The sequence below is a fragment of the Anabrus simplex genome, chromosome 9 (assembly GCF_040414725.1).
Source record: "Anabrus simplex isolate iqAnaSimp1 chromosome 9, ASM4041472v1, whole genome shotgun sequence".
In the NCBI taxonomy this organism is placed as follows: domain Eukaryota; kingdom Metazoa; phylum Arthropoda; class Insecta; order Orthoptera; family Tettigoniidae; genus Anabrus; species Anabrus simplex.
In genome coordinates, this window is record NC_090273.1 from 101,290,583 (window position 1) to 101,317,015 (window position 26,433).

At 39.9% G+C, this 26,433-nt stretch overlaps 1 protein-coding gene across 8 annotated transcripts in view; it reads right to left on the minus strand.

The window, feature by feature from the left end:
* Positions 1–26,433, minus strand: part of LOC136881241 (signal-induced proliferation-associated 1-like protein 2) — a 697,164-nt gene that overhangs the window by 132,153 nt on the left and 538,578 nt on the right. For all 8 annotated transcript variants that reach the window (XM_068229252.1, XM_068229258.1, XM_068229256.1 and 5 more), the window contains exon 2: positions 9,981–10,202. In XM_068229252.1, the coding sequence (XP_068085353.1) occupies positions 9,981–10,193 (213 nt within the window). In that variant the 5' untranslated portion in view covers positions 10,194–10,202. The remainder of the gene's footprint in view (positions 1–9,980; positions 10,203–26,433) is intronic.

The following is a 26,433-nucleotide window of genomic DNA, read 5'->3' on the forward strand; positions in this document are numbered from 1 at the left end:
CGGAGTACTGATTACAATAGCAGACACACCCTTTCTCGATCGCTACAAAATCGACATCAGTGAATATATATAGTTCGACATACGAAAGTATGTGCTTGTTTACAATATTGCAGACCTTCATTTACAGATTAACTGCTTCTAAACGGTACATCATATCGAGAAAAGATTGTACCATAAGACGCCGGATTTAGCGGCCTAAATTGCTGGTCATATGATATCTCATCTATTCATGGGTCAGATTGAGTTAGAAACTTGGGTAAAATTTGTGTAAGATTATCTCACATTGCATTGCTTTTCGGATAATTAAGTGACAGCTACATACATAGCATTTGGCTCACATATAGCTACTGGGTGGACCAATTTTCGTGTAGAGTATGATGATTCTATCTTTCCTCTAAGTGATGGAAGGTATGAATTATGTATGTGAAAAGTACTACTTTACTTAAGATCGAGAAATAGAGAAAAGTCAAACGTAAAATGGATATAAATACGACAAAAAGTCGTACGACCAAGGTTGTAGATCACTCCAAATTGAACGGGGATTGTGCCATCCGTTATGTGATGATACTTCCCGAAGGTCTGCACCATCATTAAAATTGCCTCCATATTTCGATATTCTTCGGGATAGAAAGGGAAAAATGTAAAGCTCTTGGAAGTTTTCCGCCCGTTACAGGCTAAGTCGTAAAATTTTGCCAAATTTCAGTTTTCTTTCTCGACTGGCAGATTATGCCGCAATCTGGGTTTTCAGTGAGAAGTGTAAAAAGTAGAACTTTCAAGATACTAAACCAAAAAATATGCAGATGATCATTATTACCCCTTAAGCGTGTAGCTGTACGAAAATTTCGACAAAATAGTCTATGTACAGGCACACAGTAGTTACGATTTTATTTACATAGATAAATAAGGAACCTGCTCCACGTACAACACCTTTTGGGCTATATCCGCTGGACTTAACCGGAAAAACGGACCGTTTATGATATCTCCCTTATTAATCCTCCTGTCGAAAAAATGCACATGAAAAAAAGTTTTAGAGATGGAATTCCATCATGTTTGGTCGATTTCCAGTCAGGTTGGTCTTGTACTGTATATATTCTGGAAGAGTAAAATCACCATTTCGGTTCCCTATAAACCGCCAGTCCATTCCGGGAACATGAAATGTTATTGACGATTAACACCTACCGTTGGACAGGTGGATGTTAATATAAAGTTTGACTCAAATATCTTCAGTAGTTTTCAAGTTGTAAAACATACGCTTTACACGCACCCGCTCTTGAGTTAAGTCCGGTGGGACTTGTACCGGAAAACGGTCCGTTAATGATATCTCCCTTATTAATCCTCGTATTGAAATGATGCACATGAGGAAAAAGGCCTAGAAATGAATTTCCATTACGGCAGCTAAATTTACATTAAGTTTGGTTGCAAAATGACGGTTTCGGTTTCGTATAATCCCCCAGTCAATTCAGGGATTCAGAAACAATACTTGCCCTAAAACCTACCAAAGGACAGATGGATTCTAAATATCAAGTTTGGTGGAAATATATCCAGTAGTTTCCAAGTTTTAGACAAACAGACAAACAAACAAACAGACAGACACCAAAACAGAATATATGCAGATGGTCATTATTACACCTGAAACGGATAACTGTACGGAAATTTCGCCAAAATTGTCAATGTACAGACATACTCTAGAAGTGTAGACCTTTATTTCGATAGTTACTGCTTTGCAACTGTACGACGTATCTACAAACGGACTTCACCATCAGACGCCCCTTTCAGTGCTCTACATGGTTGGTCCTATGACATCTTCTCGTATCTCCTTTATTTATGGGTTAGATTGAGTTAGAGTCATTGAATGGGGTGAAATCTTGTACAGTTTTTGAATGCTACTTTATATTTTTGATTCTCATGTGACAGCTAGAATCATAAAATTTGGCTATAACATTGCCAATGGTCATGTCAATGTGCGTGCCGAATGTCATGATTCTACCTTTCCTATAAGTGTGCCAAATGATAACATACGTGTAAAAGTACAAAATCAACTTGTGTTTAATGTATTAGGGATAGAAATACGACGAAAAGTCACAGGACAAAAGTTGTAGATCTCTCCAAAATGAAACGCAATTTGCTTTGTGACTTTTGATACGACTTACTGATTAGCCACCAATTACCCCGAAACGAAGGTCTGCACCGCCGTTAAAATTGCATCCATATTTCGGAATTTTCCTGGGCCAGAAGTTATACATTTGCATAGCTTAGAATATTTCCTCAAAGGAAAGAGTGTACAGCATTCGGGATTAGCACTCGCATACATACGTGGTAATTAAGGAAGAAAGTAATACAGTTTAGTAAGTTGAAATTAATAGAAAATAGATTATAACAGAGGACATCCGGATGACGACAAATATATAAATACCAAGTGAATGTATTGGAAAATCAAATGCTCCTCAATAAATTATGCCGGAGTGAGTTATGGATATAAGAAAGCGGTAATCGGAGAGAAATTTAGGCGCAGGGATTCTTAGGTAATCAGATAAGAAGATGAATATTTGTGTTATTACTTATGCTATTCGAGGACGGTTATAACCTCCAATGATATTCCGCCAATATCCCGCAGAATGGCCGATTGACGACTCTCTTGCTTTCTACCCAAGGAACAACCACGAATTTAAAGGAATGATGAGGAAAATGACAATACGTTACTTCCCTGCTGGCAAGCAGTCAGAGACGTTGCCATGGTAACCCATATATTCGTTATCGCTCTGTCGGTCCCTCAATGCCGAGCATGGTATCGGCAGAAAATAGTAAATTTCTCCGTCATTTGAAGAGTAAGGTAAATTATGAACACAACGAAAGTTGTTTGTGATGAAGAGACCTTTCACATACGGTCCACAGAGTTTGCAGAAAATCAATAGTATAAGAGAAAATGGAGGAAGACCGTTGTGGTTTTCCTATAGACCCCCGTCTTTTCAAAGATTTTAAAATGATATGCATATCGAAACCTTCCCCGGGGTGAGTATACTCTAAATATGAAGTTTGGTTGAGATCTATCCAGCCCTTTCGACGTGATGGTGGAACAAACAAACATTTTTATTCTTTTTATTTTGCTAGTTGCTTTACGTCGCACCGACACAGATAGGTCTTATGGCGACGATGGGACAGGGAAGGGATAGGAGTTGGAAGGAATCGGCCGTGGCCTTAATTAAGGTACAGCCCCAGCATTTGCCTGGTGTGAAAATGGGAAACCACGGAAAACCATTTTCAGAGCTGCCGACAGTGGGGTTCGAACCTACTATCTCCCGAATACTGGATATTGGCCGCACTTAAGCCAAACAAACAAACAAACAAACAAACAAACAAACAAACAAACAAACAAACAAACAAACAGACAAACAGAAACGAACAACTTTATTTATAAGATTATTTTTATACCACTCCCCTCGCCCCCTGCCAAAAGGGTGCTAGGGGTGTCTTACCCTCACGCGGTTTGTCTCCTGATACTAATTGATAAGTGTACCACGTTTGGTGAAATTGCTCCAGTGGTTTAGGAGGAGATGTGTCATATACACACCCACACACCCACGCACACACATACATCAATTTTTATATATAGTAAGAAGAAGAAGATAATATTTTTATATGTAGTTTTTCGATTAATTTTATATCTCACCCCCTTCGCTCCCCACTTGGATTTGCAAAAAATCCGGAGTAATACTATTCATCTCAGAGACCCTGAAATCTATGGATTCGAAACTGTTTTTAATTATTTCTATATCTCACCCCACCCCCCCACCCTTTGCTCCCAACCTAAAAGGGGGCTGGATTTTAAAAAAATTCTAGAGTATCACTTTTCAACTCAGCGACCCCGAAAACTATGAATTCGACACTATTCTCGATTATTATTGTAACTACCACCCCCCTGACCCTCTCCCTTAAGGGCGCTAGGGATGGCTTACCCCCCACAGTGATCGTCTCCCGATAGTAAGTGATTCGTGTACCAAGTTTGGTTGAAATTGCTCCAGTGGTTTAGTTGGAGATGTGTCATTTACACACACACTTCCATTTCTATATATAGTAAGATTTTTACACTCGTTCTTCACCCCCTTTCCATCCCCGCCCAAAGGAGTCCTATGAGTGCCTTACACAACAGTATATTTTTTTCCCAGATATTAAGTCTTATTTGTACCTATTTTGGTTGACAGCTATGCCCAAACGTACATGCATAATCTCACTGCTCTAGAATCCTGGAGCTGACGTTGCCATGGTTACGGCAGTTCATTTCTTTATCCGATTCCTAGAGCAGGGGTAGTGTGGTGCCAATATCTCCGTAACGGTTGGTTTTAGGGCCTTAAAACATGGTTTTCGGGCCCGTAGGGCTTACCGAGTTTTGTTCTTTGCGTCAAGAGGATTAAATTGAGCTTTGTCTCGTCCTTATACGACAAATTCGATATTTTGCCTATAATAGTATAAGAGAAAATGGAGGAAAACCGTTTTTCCTATAAAACCCCCGTCTTTTCAAAGATTTTAAAATGATATGCATATCGAAACCTTCCCCGGGGTCAGTATACTCTAAATATGAAGTTTGGTTGAGATCTATCCAGCCGTTTCGACGTGATGGTGGAACAGACAAACAGACAGACAAACAGACAAACAGAAACAATTTTATTTATATAGATTTGATATATTTTTATGTTATTTATGTATTTCACTGGTTAAGTGTAAGACAGGGACACGTGTCCCTAACTTTCCCAGTTAAAATAAACCATATCTATCTATCTATCTATCTATCTGTAGTATAGGCTTAGCCTCTGCAACTTCGGGCCATAAGCCCATGTAGGATTTTACGTGCAAATGTTTCGCCTCCTAGCATTCTGTTCATGGCCAATTCTCTAAACCTTTTCTTTGTACTGCTAGGCCATTTTAATAGACACTCACTGCCCATGTTATATCGTCATTATTTATAGAAGAGTGTGAAATAGATAGTCGAGCAGAAACGACAGTAAATATTGTTTTTGAAATTTATCTAGTGTAAATTTAGCAAGAAATGTGTGCTGGACTTCTATAAAATTTTGGAGCTCAGTCTCTTAGAATGTAAGTGAGTGAGTGGAGCAAATATGCTCTATGAAATAGTCTTACCTTTAGAGCTACATTTGTAAAGTATTGTGCCGATAATTTTCCCTATTGTTGCTGATTTTTGGACGTATAGTCCAACCTTGTTATACGAGCTGACGAGCTTTTGAACTGTTATTTGTTGTTGCTTATTCAGATTATCCATCAAATATTAAAATTAAAGAAAAAAAGAAATAACATTTTAGAATTTAGTGCTTTAAATTACGCTCTCATTTTTTCTCTGTCCACCCATTCACACCAGCACCATCTTACACCTCTCTGATCCACTAAAACATGGTAATAATAATAATAATAATAATAATAATAATAATAATAATAATAATAATAATAATAATAAGTAAACTCGTGTCCTCATCTCCAAGTGGTGCAGCTCTTTTCAGGCACACTCCCAATGGAGGTGAGCTGTATGTACCATTTCAACCACATACCAGCCCTCCTGCCATTCCTAAATTTCTGGCAGTGCCGGCAATCGAACCCGGGCTCCCAACGACGGCAACTAATAACACTACCCGTTACGCTACGGAGGCGGACATAATAATAATAATAATAATAATAATAATAATAATAATAATAATAATAATAATAATAATAATAATAATAATTCAGAAGTCGTCATAAGGTAAAATGAAGCGACAACAATATTCATGTTTCCTGTTCACGTCACTTCCCGAAAAAGGAAGATAACCTACGTGAGTAATACACAGTTTATTTCCATAAATAAGCGATCAGTGGATAACTTTCGCTTTCACAGAACATCAACTAAATTATTCAAACCACTCCCTAGCGCGATAGTTTCCTTATATACAAACTATTTATCACGTTCTGCCTAACTGGGTCGGGTCGAGTTGAAGGTGTGAGAAAAGCACCTTATGTTATAGTGGAGAAAAAGAGAAAATTGAACGAACTTTAAACCGCCTGTTGCTATGTCTTGTCGAATACAGTACCTTTTCTCCGAAGTCTCAGCCCCAGTTATGCCTGTGACAGTATGGAAGCTACTGAAGTACGGGTGGTGCTGAATAGTGACTAGACATCGAATTTGTACGCAAACGCATATTTTGTTTGTTGATATAAAGACCTCCAAAACCGACAGGAAGTGCGTCTGAAGGTGAAACAGGATGAATTATTAATAATACACGTATGTGTATTTATGTTCAATCCGCAGCCCTAAGGCTGATTGTATCCTCCACAGCTCTGCCACGGCTGTCATCGAAGGCGTAGGCATCATTGAAGAGGAGTACTAGGGAAATGGGTGAGGTAGTTTCCCATTGCTTTCTTCAACGAGCCAGAAGTTGCTATTACATATCAGTGTACCAAGTACACTGAGATGCGTGCACCAACCGACCCTATGACCAATATTTTCACATCATTTATAGCAGGGACTGGCTGCATAAAGAACTGCATTACTAGCATCGCTCATACCTCACTTACATATTGTCAATGTCAACTTTGCGTATAATTAAGATTAGTGCATACATTTCAAATTTCGGATTTATTGTGTATGTTTTCGACTTTTATTGTGCATATTTAAACATGTTTTAGAAGCAGTCTTCAAGAAATGAAATGAAATGTCGTATGGCTTTTAGTGCCGGGATATCCCAGGACGGGTTCGGCTCGCCAGGTGCAGGTCTTTCTATTTGACGCCTGTAGCCGACCTACGCGTCGTGATGAGGATGAAATGATGATGAAGACAACACATACACTCAGCCCCCGTGCCAATGGAATTAACCAATTAAGGTTAAAATTCCCGACTCGGTCGGGAATCGAACCCGGGACCCCCTGAACCGAAGGCCAGTACGCTGACCGTTCAGCCAACGAGTCGGAGAGTCTTCAAGAAAATGTACAGTAATTAATACCGTGAACTCTTTCGGCAATAAAACGCTTCAAAAAGAAACTGGCACTTATCAAGACACACTTCCAAATCATACCAGAATCAATTATGAAGTTAGAAACACGTAGGTTGCGTCTTCGTGATTCGCTGGACATTATGGAGAACAAGAAACGTGAAGTGGAAGGTATTCCAGGAAAGCTCGGACATGCCCTTAAACGAAATCCGGGGTACGACATCATGGAGCTATAGTCTAAACAAGTGTTTGGCTGATACTGACAATGTGGGTCTAGCATAATGTCTACACTCGCTCCCGAATTCAAGAACTATCCTGGCACATGTAGAGAGATGATTCTCTGCACTGAAGCAAGTTTTAAAACAAACGCCACAGATTTATACCAGAAAACTTGGAGAATACTGTGGTAACGTAGTGGAAAGCAAAGTATGGACGGGAAAGAATAAGGTATGCAGTGTAAAATGAAATAGGAATGTGTATTTATGCCTTTGCTGGCGAGATGTAGTATTTACAGTGCACTGTGTCTTCTGTTATGGTCTATATCAAATTTGTTAGTTACTTTCATTGACCTGCCTCAGTCTCATCCTTGGCTTTGACAATATGAAAGTGACTGAGGTATGAGTGATGCTAGTAATACCATTCCTTATGCAGCCAGTCCCTGTTATGAATGGTGTGAAACTATCCCTCATAGGGTCGGTTGGTGCATGTATTTCAGTGGGCTTGGCAGACTGATATGTAATAGCAACTGCTGGCTCGGTGAGGAAAGCAACAGGAAACTCATTTCCCTAGTACGCCTCTTCAGTGACGCCTAGGCTATTTATGACAGCTGTTGGCGGAGCTGCACAGGATCAAACCAGCCTTCGGGCTGAATACCCAACAAACATACATAATGTGTATTTGAGTGTGTTTCTTCATATTAAGTGTGATTTTCTGTTTTTCATTCTGTTGCTTATTTACGATAATGATTTTATGTATTGTGTCGGAGCAAGGAACATTACGTTTGCATTTCGTACAAGTATTTAATCCGTTTTCCCTGGTGTATATGAATAAGCTGGACCAGAGCAATGCATCCTTATATTAGTCGTTAGGAGAAATTAGCTATACAGAGTGTATCCGGAATGATATTACAAACTTTCACGGACGTCGGCAAATGGATCAATTTGAGATAAGGAACCATATTCCGGAAACGATCGAGTCAAAAGTTTAGCACTTAAGTCCGTTTACCTGCACAATTTTCACAAGCGAATGTTCCAAATGCCCCCTCCCCACTTTGAGTCCATGCAGGCATAGCATCGTCGCACGAAGTTATGTCGTACCCGTTCGAATATCCCCGGTGTCGTTTGAACCGCGTCGCAGGCAGTGAGAATTCTTACCAAGAGATCCCCTTCAGTTTCGGCAGGTGTCTCATACACAACGCTTTTTACATGGCCCCACAACAAGAAATCAAGTGGGGTGAAATCAGGTGAACGAGCGGGCCACGAAACAGGACTTCCTCTTCCTATCCACTTTGCAGGGAATGTCTGATCCAGGTGTTCACGAACCTTCAGTCAAAAGTGAGGTGGAGCTCCATCACGCTGGACGAACGGCAAGTAGGATGTGTTCCAGAAACGTAGGAAGTACATCTATGTCTACACTGCTGCTGTTAAGAACGGAAGGACATTAAACAACTTGGATTATTAATAACTTTTGACTCGAACGTTTCCGGACTACGGTTCCTTATCCCAAATTGATCCATATGCCGTCCTCCACCATCCCTGAAAGTGTGAAATATCATCACGGATACATCCTGTACGTTAGAGACTATTCCTCTTTTATCTGTCAATTGAGACATTAAAAATAATCTTAAGTTAAATACTCTCCACGACATACGCGTTCTATCCAACTTTCTTCTTTCCGACGTTCTTTCCATGTACCCGTTGTCGTTAAAATAGAAAATGTTCCAATATGTCTCCCAAATACAGGAAAATCAAACCATGGTGCAACGACTCACTAAGGGCCTTGGTCTGCAGATAATGGATTTCCACGGGTCAGCATAACATTTTCAGCGGTATTGCTTGACTTTCGCAACCGATTCCATTACCTCTCGTATTAGACAGATCCTCGGTCTTTAACGACCAGTTCGAGAATACGGGTTTAGAGGGAGTATCCAAGCGTTTGTTTCACATGTTCCAGTACACATTCAAAAAATGATGTTATATTTATACGTAGTTATTAGGAAAACGCCTGCCCCGTGGTGCAGAGGTAGCGCGACTGCCTCTCACACGAATGACCCGGCTTTGATTCCTGGCCAGTCCAGGGCTTTTAATTCTGGGCTGAAAGCCGGAATGAGTTTCTCTCAGCCTCATAAGGTCGGAAGAAATCGCAGGGTGCTTACAAAGATCTTCAGTAACTCGGTAACACATGATTTTTATGCATTATTTGGTAGTGATTTTCATTTATTTATTTATTTATTTATTTATTTATTTATTTATTTATTTATTTATTTATTTATTTATTTATTTCCCGCTTCCTTTGCTTTTGTTTCTTGACTCTTCAGAATCACTCTCACGATTAATGATTTATATACTGCCAGTCTCATCATGTGGATTTTGTACAACAAACATATCATCCTCGAATTCATCTTCAAGGCTGCCCATTAATCAAATTCCATTCAATTTGAAGGCCTTCAGCTCATTTCCGACACTGTCCATCAAATTTCATATTTTTTTATCTTCTTCTATGCCATCCATTTCTGTCGACGAAAACTGTCACTTTAGAAGTCGTATGCGGTTATTAACCTGTACGCAAGACGTACATCCCTGGTATGACTGAGGGTATCCGTCGTCCATATTCCAACCAAAACGAACTTGAACACATCTGCGGTTTTTTCTCTGCCATCCGACCTCTTCCGGGTAAAAATAATAAATAAAAAAGTCACATAAAACATGTTTTAGGCAAAATATACCAAGAATTTCCCAAACCACATGATCCACTGGAGATAATTACAAAGTTGGTGAAGAGACCAGAACTGACCTGCATGAGCTCGAGGCTGGAATTGGAGCGGTACAATGCCTCCTGGACGGTGTGATGGCGGGGTCGCTGCGGGTGATTACAGGAGGCCCTGGGTGCGGCGAGGCCTGCCCCGACTCGGGCCCGCAGTACCGTGCTGTTGTAGTACTCAACCGCCTGCATGGCCCGCTCCCGGGCCGAGCCGCTCCCAGCAGCACCCGCGCCCAGCCCGATCATCCCATCACGCTGAAACAAGCAAAGAACCGAAATTTATAAATCACTGTATAAGAACATACTCAAATATGGAGCAAGTATTATAAAACACGAGAAACAAAAACGAAAACACGTAGCACCTTCTGGAGAAGGGTCGAGTAGGAGGTATGAATTCTGATTCTTATACCGGGAGGTACACCTCAACGCCGCGCATTCAAAATTAGCGCCTTAATGAACCCCTCTATCGAAACAAAGTGGAAACTAATACAACAGGAACTTAGAACTTTAATCAGAAGATATCACCACCGAAATATTATGTAATTTTGTTATTGTGCAGTTTCCTAACCTGAGTGAATTTCTCATTGTTTTGTTTGCCATTCATCAAGAAGTTTGGACATTTTTCCACAGATGACACTACCAAAAGACTATATTAATGCACCCTGGTGCAAAGTGAAAGAACTTATGATTTAAAGAAGTTTTGTATTTCTAGGTTTTTGTAACTGATTGATGTTCATTTATTTTTGGGTTGGCAATATATCCTTTTTATTTCCGCCAGTTTTGAATCTAGCCTATCACTAATTTCTGTAATTAATTTTCCACCTATCACAGGCTTCTTGTTCGATTCTGAGTGTTACTTTTGAACTCTACCAATAAAATTGAGAGGGTGTGGCTAGTTTAGTCTTCAATGATCTCGAACCTTCCCTAAGGGTTTATAAACTGCGGCTTTTCACGTTTCTTGGCTAATTGATCGTCGTCTATCTGAGTGTGGGAGTTAAGCAGGAGGCGGGCGGCCTCTTTCGTCGGCAGCAGAACATCTATAAGGTAATGGCCACATAACTTTATTCTTTCTGGCTACCTCTGCAGTTTAACTCGAGGGAAAGGTCCGACTCTTTAGTATGTAACAACTTTTCTAAAATGTTACTTTCTTCCAGCTAATGTAAAAACTTTATAAAATTTTTAACTATAAACCGGGGATAGAGAGTGACGGTGTGATACTGTGATGGCGGGGTCGCTGCGGGTGATTACAGGAGGCCCTGGGCGCGGCGAGGCCTGCCCCGACTCGGGCCCGCAGTACCGTGCTGTTGTAGTACTCAACCGCCTGCATGGCCTGGTTTGGGGTGACTACGTTTTTCTCTGACTGTTTTTCCTCCTGTAATGTGTTAATGTAATTTCTATACGAGTCACCGCAATAGTTTGGCAATAGCCCCTGTTTCATTGGCCTACACCCCTTTAGGTTTTTCAGTGTTCATTATCTCGGAACGCAGTACGCCTCCATTCAGTTTGTGTTTTGGGCCATTTACTTAACCTGTTCTTTTCAGCAAAGGTCCTATAGGTTGAGTACGAGATACCCCTGTTTCAAATTGCCAGTTGGGCCATGGAAGGCCAGAGAGTGTAAGATTTTTGATGTTAGCTCTTTTTCAAGTTTTGTAACTGTAAAGAGTGCCTATGGGAGGCTAGATATTGTACTTTGGGAGCAAGTGCTCTTGATTTGGGGGATTTCTGCCCTTGACTTAATGGTTCCCGATTTTTAACTTAAATTGTGTAAACTGGATCCGGTATCTCCGGAATTGTAAAACTAGGGACTTGAAGCCCAGAGTCTGTAAATATCAATAATCTTGGACTTTCCCAATCTTGTTTAATGATTGCTATTTGTACCTGTAATATTGTTATGAAAAAGATTAAGTTTGTTTTCGGAAAAGAAATATAACCTTCTAAAGTTTTAACGCATTTTTTTATATTAGAGATCAGGGGTTTCCAAACGGCGGCCCGCGGGCCGCATGTGGCCCGCTAAACCATATAATGCGGCCCGCGAGAGCATTTTCATAAATAATGTGAAGAGTAGTTACAAAATAATATTTTATAAGTCGTTCAAAAATGTATTAATTTTTATATTCGTTATTGACCCAAGTCCAAACGAGTTCTTTCTTTAATATCATTTCCTCTTTTTAAAAATCCACTTGATCTGAATGGATTATTTTTTATTTTTAAAAATTGAAAATCAAAATTTCAGATGATAATAATAATAATGATTGATTTTTACGTCCCACTAACTACTTTTGATGTTTTTCGGAGACGTCGAGGTGCCGGAATTTTGTCGCATAGGAGTTCTTTTACGTGCCAGTAAATCAATCGACACGAGGCTGACGAATCTGAGCACCTTCGGAATGATCTAACATTGAACCTACCAACTTCAGAAGGCCAGCGCTTCAACCATCTGAGCCACTCAGCCCGGCTCCAAATTTCACCATTTTATGCAATTGTAAAAGGATGTTTTACCTAAGTATTTAAAATTATCAAATCTTCATTTCAATTGAATTATGCATATTATTTTTTCCTAATGGTACTTCAATAGGCCTACTATATGCAGAATTTTACGAAAATTGGCCTATTATTCAAGTGCGGCTCGCGAACATGACTAAGGTTTCCAATATGGCCCTCGAGCCCTTACAAATTGGAAACCCCGGTTATAGATAGACCCATTCAAGCCCGCACCTTCTTTCCCCTCTGCGTTCCACAGATACCCCGGAACAATTCTGATACTGTTACACTCGAGTTTCATTTTACATATTCTAAGTAATATTACATATTTTACATATTATGTGGAAAATGTAACGTGTTTGTGCATACAAGACAACGTTATTTAGTAACGTTTATTTGATTTGATTCTTCATTTTCAGTGCACGAGGGCAAAAGGAAATTATCGTTGTTAATATTGATGTTTTGACGGTCCGTACTTGTAGACATGGTATGGGCTTTTGGGCTTATGCCGTATCAAGAAAACAAGGTGAAACGCTTTACGTTTGGCACAGAACTTTGTTCTGCGTCTTGAGAAGAAAATCTCGCCTGTTTGCCAGGAAGACTTCTACAATATTGTAGAATATTACATTTAATTAATTATTAATTATTAATTAATATTGTAAAAGTCTTTCCCGTGAACAGTCGAGATAATATTGTACAATATTACATTTAATTAATTAATATTGTAAAAGTCTTTCTCGTGAACAACTGAGATAATATTGTAGAATATTATATTTAATTAATTAATATTGAAAAAGACTTTCTTGTGAACAGTCGAGATAATATTGAAGACTATTACATTTAATTAATTAATATTGTAAAAGACTTCCTCGTGAACAGTCGAGATAATATTGTAGAATATTACATTTATTTAATTAATACTGTAGAAGTCTTTCACGCGAACAGTCGTGATAATATTGTAGAATATTACATTATACCGTTAATCGCCACCAGTAGTCGATCGATGGATCGAATTTTGTTAAAGTGAGGAGTGAGACGTTATCACACGTAATATGCCATACCTTCAACATGACACCCTACAAATGAAGAAATTATTCTTAACAGTATTGGTTATTCATGGATTTAATAAGCCTGAAGAGTGAATATTTTAATAATAAAAATGAAGTTGTCGGAATACTCAATCCTTAAGACAAAATCAGAAAAGCAAGCATGTCAATTCGAAAAAAAAACCCCAGATAATTGTAAATCCGTCTACTACAGTATTTACAGAAAAAAATTGCACAGTATTGATACAACCTTCAAACTGTTTGTTCAAGTAAATTATGAAATAAAGGTCATTTAGGATATGAAATATTCTGAACTCCGAAAATCGAAAAATAAAACCTCACCCTTAAGCAGTATTATGCTAATTTAATTATGAGTAATAATACGTTTTTATTAATAGTGGGTTATTTTCAACAACTAAAGCGTCGTCCGTCACTGGGAACCTTGAGAAATATAACGGTGTACAGTTATGCAGTCCAACCGGCAGCAATTCTGACAGTGAATAAGCAATTGAGGCGGAGAAGAAATTTCATGAATATTACGGAATAATTACATCATTCTACCAGTTTTTTAAGTGCTGCAAGGCAAGGTATGAAAAGAATTACGATGACTAAACAAATAATGCATAGGAACATAACATATGAGATCTGGCAAGTCTGCCCCCAGGATCAGTGATCACTAACAGCAACTGTATGAACCCCACAGAAACGGTATAGATGATGTTTAAATGGGCCTAACAGCTAGGTCATCGGCCCCTAATGTTACGAAGTGCAACGAAATGAAACGATAATTAAAACACTATGTATCTACTGACTAAAATATAAAATGAACGATGATGAAAAAATGACCATGAATCCAAAACAATCAGTGGATCCAACTCACAATGCCTCCTTTTCTGAGATGATGCTTATTATTAAAAAAGGGTCCAAAAACCAGGTCACCGGCCCCTCATAATGGTACTAATCACTGGTAAAGCAGAACCATGGTAAGTCACACATAATGGCACCACTCGCAGGCAATACAGACCCATGGTGTTCCACACATGTATGTACTGTATGTTTGATCCGCCGCCCTAAGGCTGGTTGGATCCTCAACAGCTCCACCATTAGCTGTCATAGATGGCCTAGGCATCACTGAAGAGGCGTACCAGGGAAATGAGGAGTGAGGTAGTTTCCCGTTGCTTTCCTCACCGAGCCAGACGTTGCTATTACATATCAGTCTGCCAAGCCCACTGAAATGCATGCATCATCCGACCCTATGAGCAACATTTTCACACCATTCATAGCAAGGACTGGCTGCATAAGGAATGGGATTACTAGCATCGCTCATACCTCTGTCACTTTCATATTGTCAAAGGCAAGGGTAAGACAGACAGGTCAATGAAAGTAACAAAATTGCTCTAGCCTATACTAGAAGACATAGTGCACTGTAAACACTAGGTCCCGCCAGGAAAGGCAAGTTCCTCACGTAATGGAACTAATCACAGGCCGCGTATACTCTACGTGCCCCTCATCTGGTGGTACTAATCATAGGCAATGCAAACCCACGGCGTGTAACACATTAAGGTACCACCCACAGGCAACACAGACCCATGGTGTTCTTCCCAAAGTGGTACTGATATGCCGTATGGCTTTAGTGCCGGGAGTGTCCGAGGACAAGTTCGGCTCGCCAGATGCAGATCTTTTGAGTTGACTCAACTAGGCGACCTGCGCGTCGTGATGAGGATGAAATGGTGATGAAGACGACGCATAAATCCAGCCTCCGTGCCTGCGAATTTAACCAATTATGGTTAAAATACCCGACCCCGCCGGGAATCGAACCAGGGACCCCTGTGACCAAAGGCCATCACGCTAACCATTTAGCCATGGAGCCACAAAGTGATACTAATCATGGACATCAACCAAACCCGTAGTGTTCCTCACAAAGTGGCACTATACAGAGGCAACCTAAACCTGCGGCGTTGTTCATATAGTGTACTACCCATGGTAACGCAGACCATTCTGAACACAGGGAAACCGACACGTTCTAGCGCAGCGTACGGTACCTTTTCTCGCATGGACATTAGTTCGCGCAGCAGTGCCCCCCCCCCCCGGCGGGGTACAAAGGATGCTACTAACCACAAGCAACGCCCAGACCCATGGCGTCATGGGTCTCCTAGGTAACGTACTGTAGATCCAGGGTGTTCCTCACATGGTGGTACTAATCGGAAGTAACGTCGACCCATGGTGTTCCTCAAGAAATGGTACTAATCACTAGTTGTCTCATGGTTCTAACTTCATCATCCCCTGGTCGCCTCTCTTAGTTGCCTCTTACGACAGGCAGGGGATACTGTGGGTGTATTCTTCGTCTGCGTGTTGTAACTGTTCGAACCCTCATCAAAACACTTGGGGAGATGAAAGTTATTATCTTGGGACACATGAATATCAAATAAACTATTTGTGGCTTGCCCGCAAATTGCCACGCAAATAGAAACAATTAACATTCCATGGTTTCCCATTTCTCTATGTGATGTTTGGGCGCCAGGGTTACAGTTTTAAACAAAACTGTAAACCAAAATTTATATTTACTAGCATAGAGACTTATACTTAAATCACAGGGGTAGGATTTTAAATAATTAACCATTAAGTATCGCTTAAGAAAGAAAATTAACGCAATATAAAATACAAATGAATTTATTATACAAAAAAAATGAGATGAATAGGAAAAGTTTCCTTAAAGCGTGGAGGAATTTAGAGTTTACTTTACTGAATTTACTAATTGCTTTCTTTATCTAATTGAAGCTCACCAATTGCAGCTTTCGTTGAAGTCATCTGGTTTCCGTGGTTACTCGTTCTCTTCTTCTCGATGTAGAATTGGCTCCATGGACATCCTTCCTTTCTTCTCTGATATGGTACGGGCTATCTGGACTAGCACTCCCTGCTTGCCTAGTCTTTAAATTAGACATTGGCCCTATACTTGTAAAAACTGATCAGCGTTGATCGTATGAGGAGAAAATTTAGAGATATGAATTTTTCCATATTAGTAGAAGTCTCAATCCAACTGAGCTATACTATTTATACGGTACAGACTTGTACCAAATTCCGTAGACTTGAACTAAACATAGTTCTTCGTCCAGAATATTTACTGAAAATAACACAAGCCGTAAGCTTGTTTCGTCTCACGCAGATCCGATAACATTACCGCACCTAAGTACTGTATCGAAGCGACAACAAATTGTACAAAAATAACTATGTCGCGAGCGACCACACACTGTTTCAAAAATCAATAACGTCGATCAAAGTAGATGTTCACAGTAGAAGTAGTAGTGATGGAGTATCCGTAAGTATCTCGCTCCGCACTTGATAATATCACCGGGCTCCCCCACTCTTGGTAACAGCTTAATTTCAGATCTCTATATAACGAAACATCTGATTCGTAGATCGCATTATCATCTCCCCTTCTCTTCTTTCTTGTCGAGTCCAGTAGGCGTGGCGATGATGTACTCTGCTGGTATGCAAGCCTCGCGCGCGGGTCGCTGTTTTCTGCCTTCGCCAAACCCATGAGTCACGCAAAATCCCCAGCTTCAAGAATAACCCTCCGTATACACAAATATGAGATGAAATGAAAACAACTATGTCTCAACATATTGACCGTATTTACAACATAATGAATTCCTATCCTGCATAATATAATAATTTAAATAATAAAACGATGTTATCATATATACAATATGATTCCAAAAGGCCTTGATTACAAATGATTGACGTTGAATAAATATGTTATAACGAATAATTGCCGATGGCGGATAAACTCGATATCAAATGATATCGCGTAAAATGATATTATATTAAATTAGTAGGGCTGGAGAAGCCTGGACGGTTACAATGTCCCACCCACAGGGAGTAGAAACGGTATAAAGTCCAGTCTGTCTTATCTTCAAAGTACTGTAGTAGGAAATAAAAGCACATACACTAGAGCAAGTGTACCACTAGAACACTTGGTGTGAAATACTCACTGCAGTGTTGCCAGGTGATGGATAGCTTTTATCCCCCCATTGCAGCAAGAGAATTTTCATTTCTCTTTTCTTAAAACCCGACACAAGAATGTAATACGACTAATATTACGATTAACTCCCGTTGTATAGTAGAAATAGTATTACGTAAACTAATAACAATATTTATGGTCTCATGTAAAATAATCGTACATCAAGAAGACTGTCAGAAATGAGATACTTGCAAAAAATATGCGTAATTCGTAACTCATTCATAATCCTTGGACTTGTTTTGATGTTTGAAATGCAGGCTGAGAACATGCGAGAAACTGTCTTCATTTCGGACTGCATTAAGCTTCTTGATGTATTTATATTTTATGAATGTACAAGAAGAAAAACATTTTTTCAGTAGTAGTAAACAGCTGTTCAGGGGGTTTCTTCTCTTACTGTATATTGTTCAGCAGATCGTCTATTTTTTGTGCATTTGACTAGTAGATTTCGTCTTTCTCGGCTGTTACTAAGTTATCTTCCGCCTACCGCGTACCACCGCTTGAGACACGCTATTCTAGATCAATAACCTGTTACCATTTCTTTCATGATTATTTAAGTCGGATTCAGATTGATTTCTTTCGGCCAAACGCAACTTATCGTTGTGAAGTTAGAATACTACGTCTATCTAACCAACAGGATTTAGGTCATGTCTCGCACGTCAGCCCGTTAAAGAACACAAAGGTAGCAAGCTAGAATCGCAACTTCTTAGACCTGAGACTCCACGAACTGACCTCGCCAACCTCTAATCAAGGCGGAGAGCAAAACCATCTGCTGAAGCAATTTAAATCTATTTTTACCAGCAATCAGGATTGCCTCAATTAGGTGAGAGGTCAATATAAGAATCTGTCGGGGGGAGAAAAAAATGAAGTAAACGGCGAAGGAGAGCAATAACCAAGTTGTGCTGGAGGTCTTTTCGTGAAAAGCAAAGTAAAGGCACCTCCGTACAGGCCATGAAGGCCCTTGGAGGAGTGGAAGGTAAAGGCTTCCACCATTGTTAACCTCGGCACGTGATGGGGTAGAGTGGTCAGCTCTACGCCTAGCCACCTTTGCCCCCAGGAATTAACCTGGTACTCATTTTTTGTTTAGGCTGAGTGAACCTCAGGGCCATATGCACCTCCGGAAGTGGAAATCTCGTTTCTTAAATTTTACGACTTCCTGACGGGGATTCGAACCCACGTCCTTCCGGGCGAACCGAGCACGCCTTTACCGCCTCGGCCAGGCAAACCCCCTTTCCGTGAAAAAGTTTGTATAAAACTCGTAACATTACGCGAAAATATCTGTCTAAAAATGCTTAGATATTAGTTTCAAAATAATAATAATAATAATAATAATAATAATAATAATAATAATAATAATAATAATAATAATAATAATAATAATAATCGGCTGTGCCGAAGCCACGGCCCCAGATCTTTGGGCTTAGAATACATTAAGTGGGTGTTAAAAAGAGGTGAATGCGTAGTTAGGTTTATAGAGAGAGAAATTTGTTTGACTATTATCTTGGCGACTGTTGTGAAATCTGCCTCGGATTTCCTATGTTGTACCGTTGCTCAAAGAAAACAAAAACGAATGAGTATGGTACTGTAAAGTTCCTCACAGGTACACTTTTCTCAAAAATAAAATTTTGTTGTGGGTACACACAGGGTTTTTAATGCTGAAAACAATTCTTAGCAATGTAGGGGTGTCCATACTACGAAAAACACAAAATTAAACAGTTCCCTCAATTGTGCCGAAAGTTGAAGGGTTAAAAGGCCGAAAAAGGTTTTAAATTGTGAGTCTTGGATAGCTCTATCAAACTAAAAGAACAAATTTCGAAAATCACTTCCGGCCTAAATGCAGTTCTGGAAAAACAGCCTGAAATGGCTTGTTTCTTTACTCGTTTTGTTTTTTATTCAAATCCTGGCCAAATTTATTTATTTACATAATTCTTTCTGTAATGTGCTCCTTGTTTCAATACCCTCAGGAACTTCGCGATTTTTTTAAAAAACGTCCACACTGAATGTAAATATAAGGATTTAAGTGAAACACTGCACTGACCCACATTAGCGCTCGTAGTTGTAGAAAAAGGCAAACTACTAATCTAATCAGCGCTCGTAGTTGTAGAAAAAAGGCAAACTACTAATCTAATCAGCGCTCGTAGTTGTAGAAAAAGGCAAACTACTAATCTAATCAGCGTTCGTAGTTGTAGAAAAAAGGCAAACTACTAATCTAATCAGTGCTCGTAGTTGTAGAAAAAGGCAAACTACTAATCTAACCAGCGCTCGTAGTTGTAGAAAAAGGCAAACTGCTAATCTAACCAGCGCTCGTAGTTGTAGAAAAAGGCAAACTGCTAATCTAATCAGCGCTCGTAGTTGTAGAAAAAGGCAAACTGCTAATCTAATCAGCGCTCGTAGTTGTAGAAAAAGGCAAACTGCTAATCTAATCAGCGCTGGTAGTTGTAGAAAAAGGCAAACTGCTAATCTAATCAGCGCTGGTAGTTGTAGAAAAAGGCAAACTGCTAATCTAATCAGCGCTCGTAGTTGTAGAAAAAGGCAAACTGCTAATCTAATCAGCGCTCGTAGTTGTAGAAAAAGGCAAACTGCTAATCTAATCAGCGCTGGTAGTTGTAGAAAAAGGCAAACTGCTAATCTAATCAGCGCTCGTAGTTGTAGAAAAAGGCAAACTGCTAATCTAATCAGCGCTCGTAGTTGTAGAAAAAGGCAAACTGCTAATCTAATCAGTGCTCGTAGTTGTAGAAAAAGGCAAACTGCTAATCTAATCAGCGCTGGTAGTTGTAGAAAAAGGCAAACTGCTAATCTAACCAGCGCTCGTAGTTGTAGAAAAAGGCAAACTGCTAATCTAATCAGCGCTGGTAGTTGTAGAAAAAGGCAAACTGCTAATCTAATCAGCGCTGGTAGTTGTAGAAAAAGGCAAACTGCTAATCTAACCAGCGCTGGTAGTTGTAGAAAAAGGCAAACTGCTAATCTAATCAGCGCTCGTAGTTGTAGAAAAAGGCAAACTGCTAATCTAATCAGCGCTCGTAGTTGTAGAAAAAGGCAAACTGCTAATCTAATCAGTGCTCGTAGTTGTAGAAAAAGGCAAACTGCTAATCTAATCAGCGCTGGTAGTTGTAGAAAAAGGCAAACTGCTAATCTAACCAGCGCTCGTAGTTGTAGAAAAAGGCAAACTGCTAATCTAATCAGCGCTCGTAGTTGTAGAAAAAGGCAAACTGCTAATCTAATCAGCGCTGGTAGTTGTAGAAAAAGGCAAACTGCTAATCTAATCAGCGCTGGTAGTTGTAGAAAAAGGCAAACTGCTAATCTAACCAGCGCTCGTAGTTGTAGAAAAAGGCAAACTGCTAATCTAATCAGCGCTCGTAGTTGTAGAAAAAGGCAAACTGCTAATCTAATCAGCGCTGGTAGTTGTAGAAAAAGGCAAACTGCTAATCTAATCAGCGCTGGTAGTTGTAGAAAAAGGCAAACTGCTAATCTAACCAGCGCTCGTAGTTGTAGAAAAAGGCAAACTGCTAATCTAATCAGCGCTGGTAGTTGTAGAAAAAGGCAAACTGCTAATCTAATCAGCGCTCGTAGTTGTAGAAAAAGGCAAACTGCTAATCTAATCAGCGCTGGTAGTTGTAGAAAAAGGCAAACTGCTAATCTAATCAGCCCTCGAAGTTGTAGAAAAAGGCAAACTGCTAATCTAATCAACCGGATAACGATGATTAAGAAAAGGATTGTAATTTTTGGAAATAGATAAAGAATATATTCTTCATTCTATTTATTTACCTAAAATTCGTAGCTCATATCCCTACGATGTTTTCAACATTGAGTTTCTTGCCTGAAAGGCTAGAACTGTCGATTTTATCTTTTTTTTGTTGTTGTTATTTTTCTTTACGTCGCACCGACACAGATAGGTCTTATGACAACGATGAGGCAGGAAGGGGCTAGGAGTGGGAAGGAAGCGGCCGTGGCCTTAATTAAGGTACAGCCCCAGTATTTGCCTGGTGTGAAAATGGGAAACCACGGAAAACCATCTTTAGGGCTGCTGACAGTGGGGTTCGAACCCACGATCTCCCGAATACTGGATACTGGCCGCACTACCATTCGCTCATTCTTCTTCTTGTTTCGTTTCGGCCAACTAAGGACCACGTCATTTCAACTGTTTCCTTTGAGCTTTAATGTTGGTCCAGTATTCCTTCATTCGTAGATGGTATTGCTACTTTCGCTCTTTCATCCATGCCTTTCCAGTTTTCAGCTTCGGCTTTGGTTGGAAACTCTGATATTCTTGGGAGTTTTTTCTTAACTGGGTCACGCTCCTGGATATCTTCAAATGAGATCCCAATCTCCTGCAGATCTTTCTGTACCTCACTGAACCATGCCCCCTTTGCCTTTTTCTCTTGGAGGAAAGTGGAAATGCGGTTGGTTAACCTTGTTGACTTCATTCGGGTCATGTGTCCATAAAAAAAATCATCCTTTTTCGCACCACGTCGATTATTTTCTCCACATGCGAGTACACATCCTGGTTGTGCCGTCTCCTAAACTCACCGTTGTCTTTGACTGGACTTAGGATTTTCCTCACAATCTTCCTTTCCTTGGCCTCCAATTTCTCCATCATGCCTTTTTTGTTCATGGCGAGACATTCCATTGCATATAGAGCCTCTGACCGGATGACAGTGCAATAGTGTTTAATTTTTGCATTCAGAGATATAGATCTTTTGTTATAGACATTTTTAGTCAGAGGGTAAGCCATTTCAATTTTATTCATGCGTGAAGCAAAGGCTTCTTTTTCAGACATATTAGGTTCTATCCATCATTCGCTCATTATTATTATTATTATTATTATTATTATTATTATTTGAGTGAATATACATATTGTGCTCTCTAACACCCAGCCTCGGACATCTTGGGCTTGTTCGATTCTCTGCGGTTCATTTTTTTCTTTTTTTCCATTTGCGGTAGTAATGGGCCTTCTTTAAATAAATAAATAAAAATTGAGATAATTCGTAAATATTCGCAAAATTCAACTATTCGACAATTTCTACACACATAGTCGAAGTTTTCTCACAAATCTTAGCTGAAACGAACAACACTTCGATACGTCGCGGTCCCGAGTTATAGGCTACTTATTTTACCGCATACTCGGAACTTCGATTCGTCTCAATACACATCTCCATTTACATTCACATGACACTACAAACCACCAGAGAAACATGCAATTGGGAATACAACTCTTTGGCGTCAGAAATGTCATCCGGCCGGAAAACTGAGCATTCATACAAAGTGTCGACTCACGAACTGAGAAAAGACCAGGAAGAAAACTCGTATCTGTTATAGGCTGAGTGAGCCCCAGAGCCATGTGCCTCGCTAGGAGCGGAAGTCATACTTCTAAATTTTTCGGCTCACTCGCAGGGATTCGAACCTACGTCATTCCACATGAGCCGAAGACGCCGTAGCCGCCTCGAATAGAGAACCCCTTACTAACTTGCACTTATAAACTTCAGTTCTTCTCGTTTCGCTGAGGCTGCTTGGACCACGTGGTGACCTTTCTTCTTAGTCCAGTATTTTTTTGCGCTATGGGTTGCTTTCCTTTCCACTTCACTTCCACTCCAGAACGCAGTGTTTAGCTGTAAGTGACATTCTAAATTCATCCCTGTTGAATATATCTTTGGGATCAATTTTTAAAAATCCTAGGTCTTTTCGAACCAGTTTCGTCCATTTAACATTTGTCCCCTTCCCTCTACTAAGGGTGCTGAAGATTCTTTGTTGCCCATTCTGACCGTAGAAGATAAGTCTCCTCTTTCTCATAGCTCTAATTGTTTGTAAAGCTCGTTGTTATGTTTAATTTTGTATTCACCTCCCTCTTTAATGGGGCCCCATGATTTTTCTCAGGATCTTTCGTGGTTTTTTTTTTAGTTTATAAGCTTTAATTACAGTAGTTTTCACACAATCAGAAGTAGAATCACCGAGCTCGATAGCTGCAGTCGCTTAAGTGCGGCCAGTATCCAGTATTCGGGAGATAGTAGGTTCGAACCCCACTGTCGACAGCCCTGAAGATGATTTTCCGTGGTTTCCGATTTTCACACCAGGCAAATGCTGGGGCTGTACCTTAATTAAAACCACGGCCGCTTCCTTCCCACTCCCAGCCCTTCCCGGTCCCATCGTCGCCGTAAGACCTATCTGTGTCGGTGCGACGTAAAGCAAAAAAAAAATAAAGTAGAATCTAATTTGGGAGGGGCGTGATTACCGTAGTGGCATAGCAGCTGGCTTTCCTCCCGAACGGCCAAGGTTCAATTCAATGTCGGAATTTTCACCTGAAAAATCAGGTAGCCTTTAAAACGGGTCAACAATATAACAGTGGCTGACTTCTTGTTTCTGCCGCCACTGTCTCCTCAAGATGGCGTTTCTGCTGAAGATGTACAAAATCTAGCCCGTCAAGGATGGGTACAAGAGTTAGTAACTAATGAGAAGTAAATGGCGACCAAGGTGCTAAACTAAGTCGAAAGTAAATTAATACGTGCTTACAGCGTCAACAATGGACGTATGCCATTGCCTATTGCAGACGGGGGAACCAGCGAGGCACGAGCGTGACTCTGACCTGACCTGTTAGTACAAGCCACATGCAGTACCGTTCACAGAACCACGGCCTTCTATAACTGCTTCTGACAGCGACCCGCTTGCACTGCAAGTTCGCTTTCGTTGTAAAATGTGCTGTCGGGTAACTTTCTCACCATCCATCAACATGTTATTTATGATGATACGGAACAGTGAGACTGCGTTGAGGCAGGAACTTGGGCGATTATTTGGTACCTGTCAGATGGTATGAGTCAATTCCACAGACGAATTTAACAAGTCTACGGGGCTGTATATTGTTCTAGCGTACAATGAATGCTCCAAAGCGAGTTGCAAGCAAAGCCTCTCGCACACTGTCTACTTTTTATCGCCGCTCGCTGCCAACTTTTTAATTGCCGAGAATGGAATGTTGTTTTTTACTTACTAGTGGTTTACCGTCGCACTAATGGTCAAGTGCACGAAGCGTTTAAGATTCTTCTTAAGCCTTGTTTAAATGAAGCTGTGGAGAATCATTCCTGATTACTATTTAAATCTCTGATTACTGTCTGTTAAAGTCAAACAATCAACTTCGAGCGATTACCACACATGAACAGTGATTGAGAATGCATATAAAATGGCTGCCAGATTTCAAGATGATTTTGAAGATGAACTGCTGTATCTGGAATATTCGACACAGAATGAAAATGAGCGCAAAGGTATAATAGTGAAAAACTTAAGTCACAGAAAATTTGTGGAGAGGTTGCGTTTATCTAAACAAACAGTTCAATTTCTTGTAGAATCGATACAAAATGACTTACAATTTCCAAAGCAGAGAAATTATCCTGTTTCTGTAGAATTAAACCCAACCGTCAAATTTTTCTTGGAAATGGAACGTTTGTTTTTTACACGATTTTCTTAGAACCTTACAAATTGTGATGTATCCTGTGTATTGATTAACAATGTCTTATCTAGGAGACGTGTGCATATGTTTTATCAGTGAACACTGATAGACTGAGACAGATTGACACGATTCGCAAACTATGCATTAGTGGGACACCTGCAGCTGTACTGTAAGGTTTGTTTGTTTTTTTTTTTCTGTTTTTTTTTTTTTTTTTTTTTTTTTGCTTTACGTCGCACCGACACAGATGTGTCTTATGGCGACGATGGGATAGGAATGGCCTAGGAATTGGAAGGAAGCGGCCGTGGCCTTAATTACGGTACAGCCCCGGCATTTGCCTGGTGTGAAAATGGGAAACCACGGAAAACCATCTTCAGGGCTGTCGACAGTGGGGCTCGAACCCACTATCTCCCGATTACTGGATACTGGCCGCACTGAAGCGATTGCAGCTATCGAGCTCGGTGTGTATTGTAAGTAGAGTGTACTATTTCATTTTTCATACAGCTTTTTTTTATTCATGATCATGATTTTATGTGTTGGTGTGGGTGAAATGCATTAAGTTAGTCTAGTAACGGACTCTTACGTTTGCATTTCATAAAAATGCTTAATAGCATGAAAATAAGTGCATACTCAAGCGCATATTTCACCACATTTTGCAGCATAGTTGCATGCTTATATTAGTAATTTATAAAGCATACAGATCCGATGTCTACTGAACATCCTGGTCTGACGAAACTTTGTCTTGACGATATGTATATTTCTTTAGAATTAAACTGTCAACAATCAAATTACTCTCTCTCTCTCTCTCTCTCTCTATATATATATATATATATATATATATATATATATATATATAAGATCACTGCATGTTAAGAAAACAGTATTGCTCTTATGGGCCTACAAGGAGTGAACATACCCCCTCCTCGACACCGATAATTCCTCGTGATTAAGGAATATTATAATGTACTTTATATAGTGTAATGTGAAAGAAAGAAAAAAAAAAGGTTGAGGCTTTGTTGCTCGTGAGTTATTATAATAACTACTTAACATTCTCTATTTCACAAATACATTCGCAGGGAGGAAGCACAATGGCAAGAACAGCCATCGCTGTGTTGCCTTTCTTCATTTTCCTTCTGAGAGGCTCTGGTACATGTAACGCGTAATCCGTCACGCTGTAAATCGTCGGCAGCTTATCGCTGTTAGAAAGAAGTTATATGTTTATTTGTATGTGTTCTAATATTCTCGTAATGTACAGCAGTTGTTACTGAAGATTCTGATCCTGTGGTGTGCAGCGATACATCACGGCATGATTTGTACGGATACAGAAATTCGCTATGATTTTTATCTGTGCATGGTTTTGTTATTTCGCTGATGTTTCTTAAGCGCATTTTATTTTTAACCCCTTTTTTCACTTTTTTTCACAAGCACATTCAATTTCTGCCATTCTTTCCGTGGAGCGATACGACGGTACAGTAGTACCCGACGTTGCCTACTCAAAGTATTAAATGCTATTAA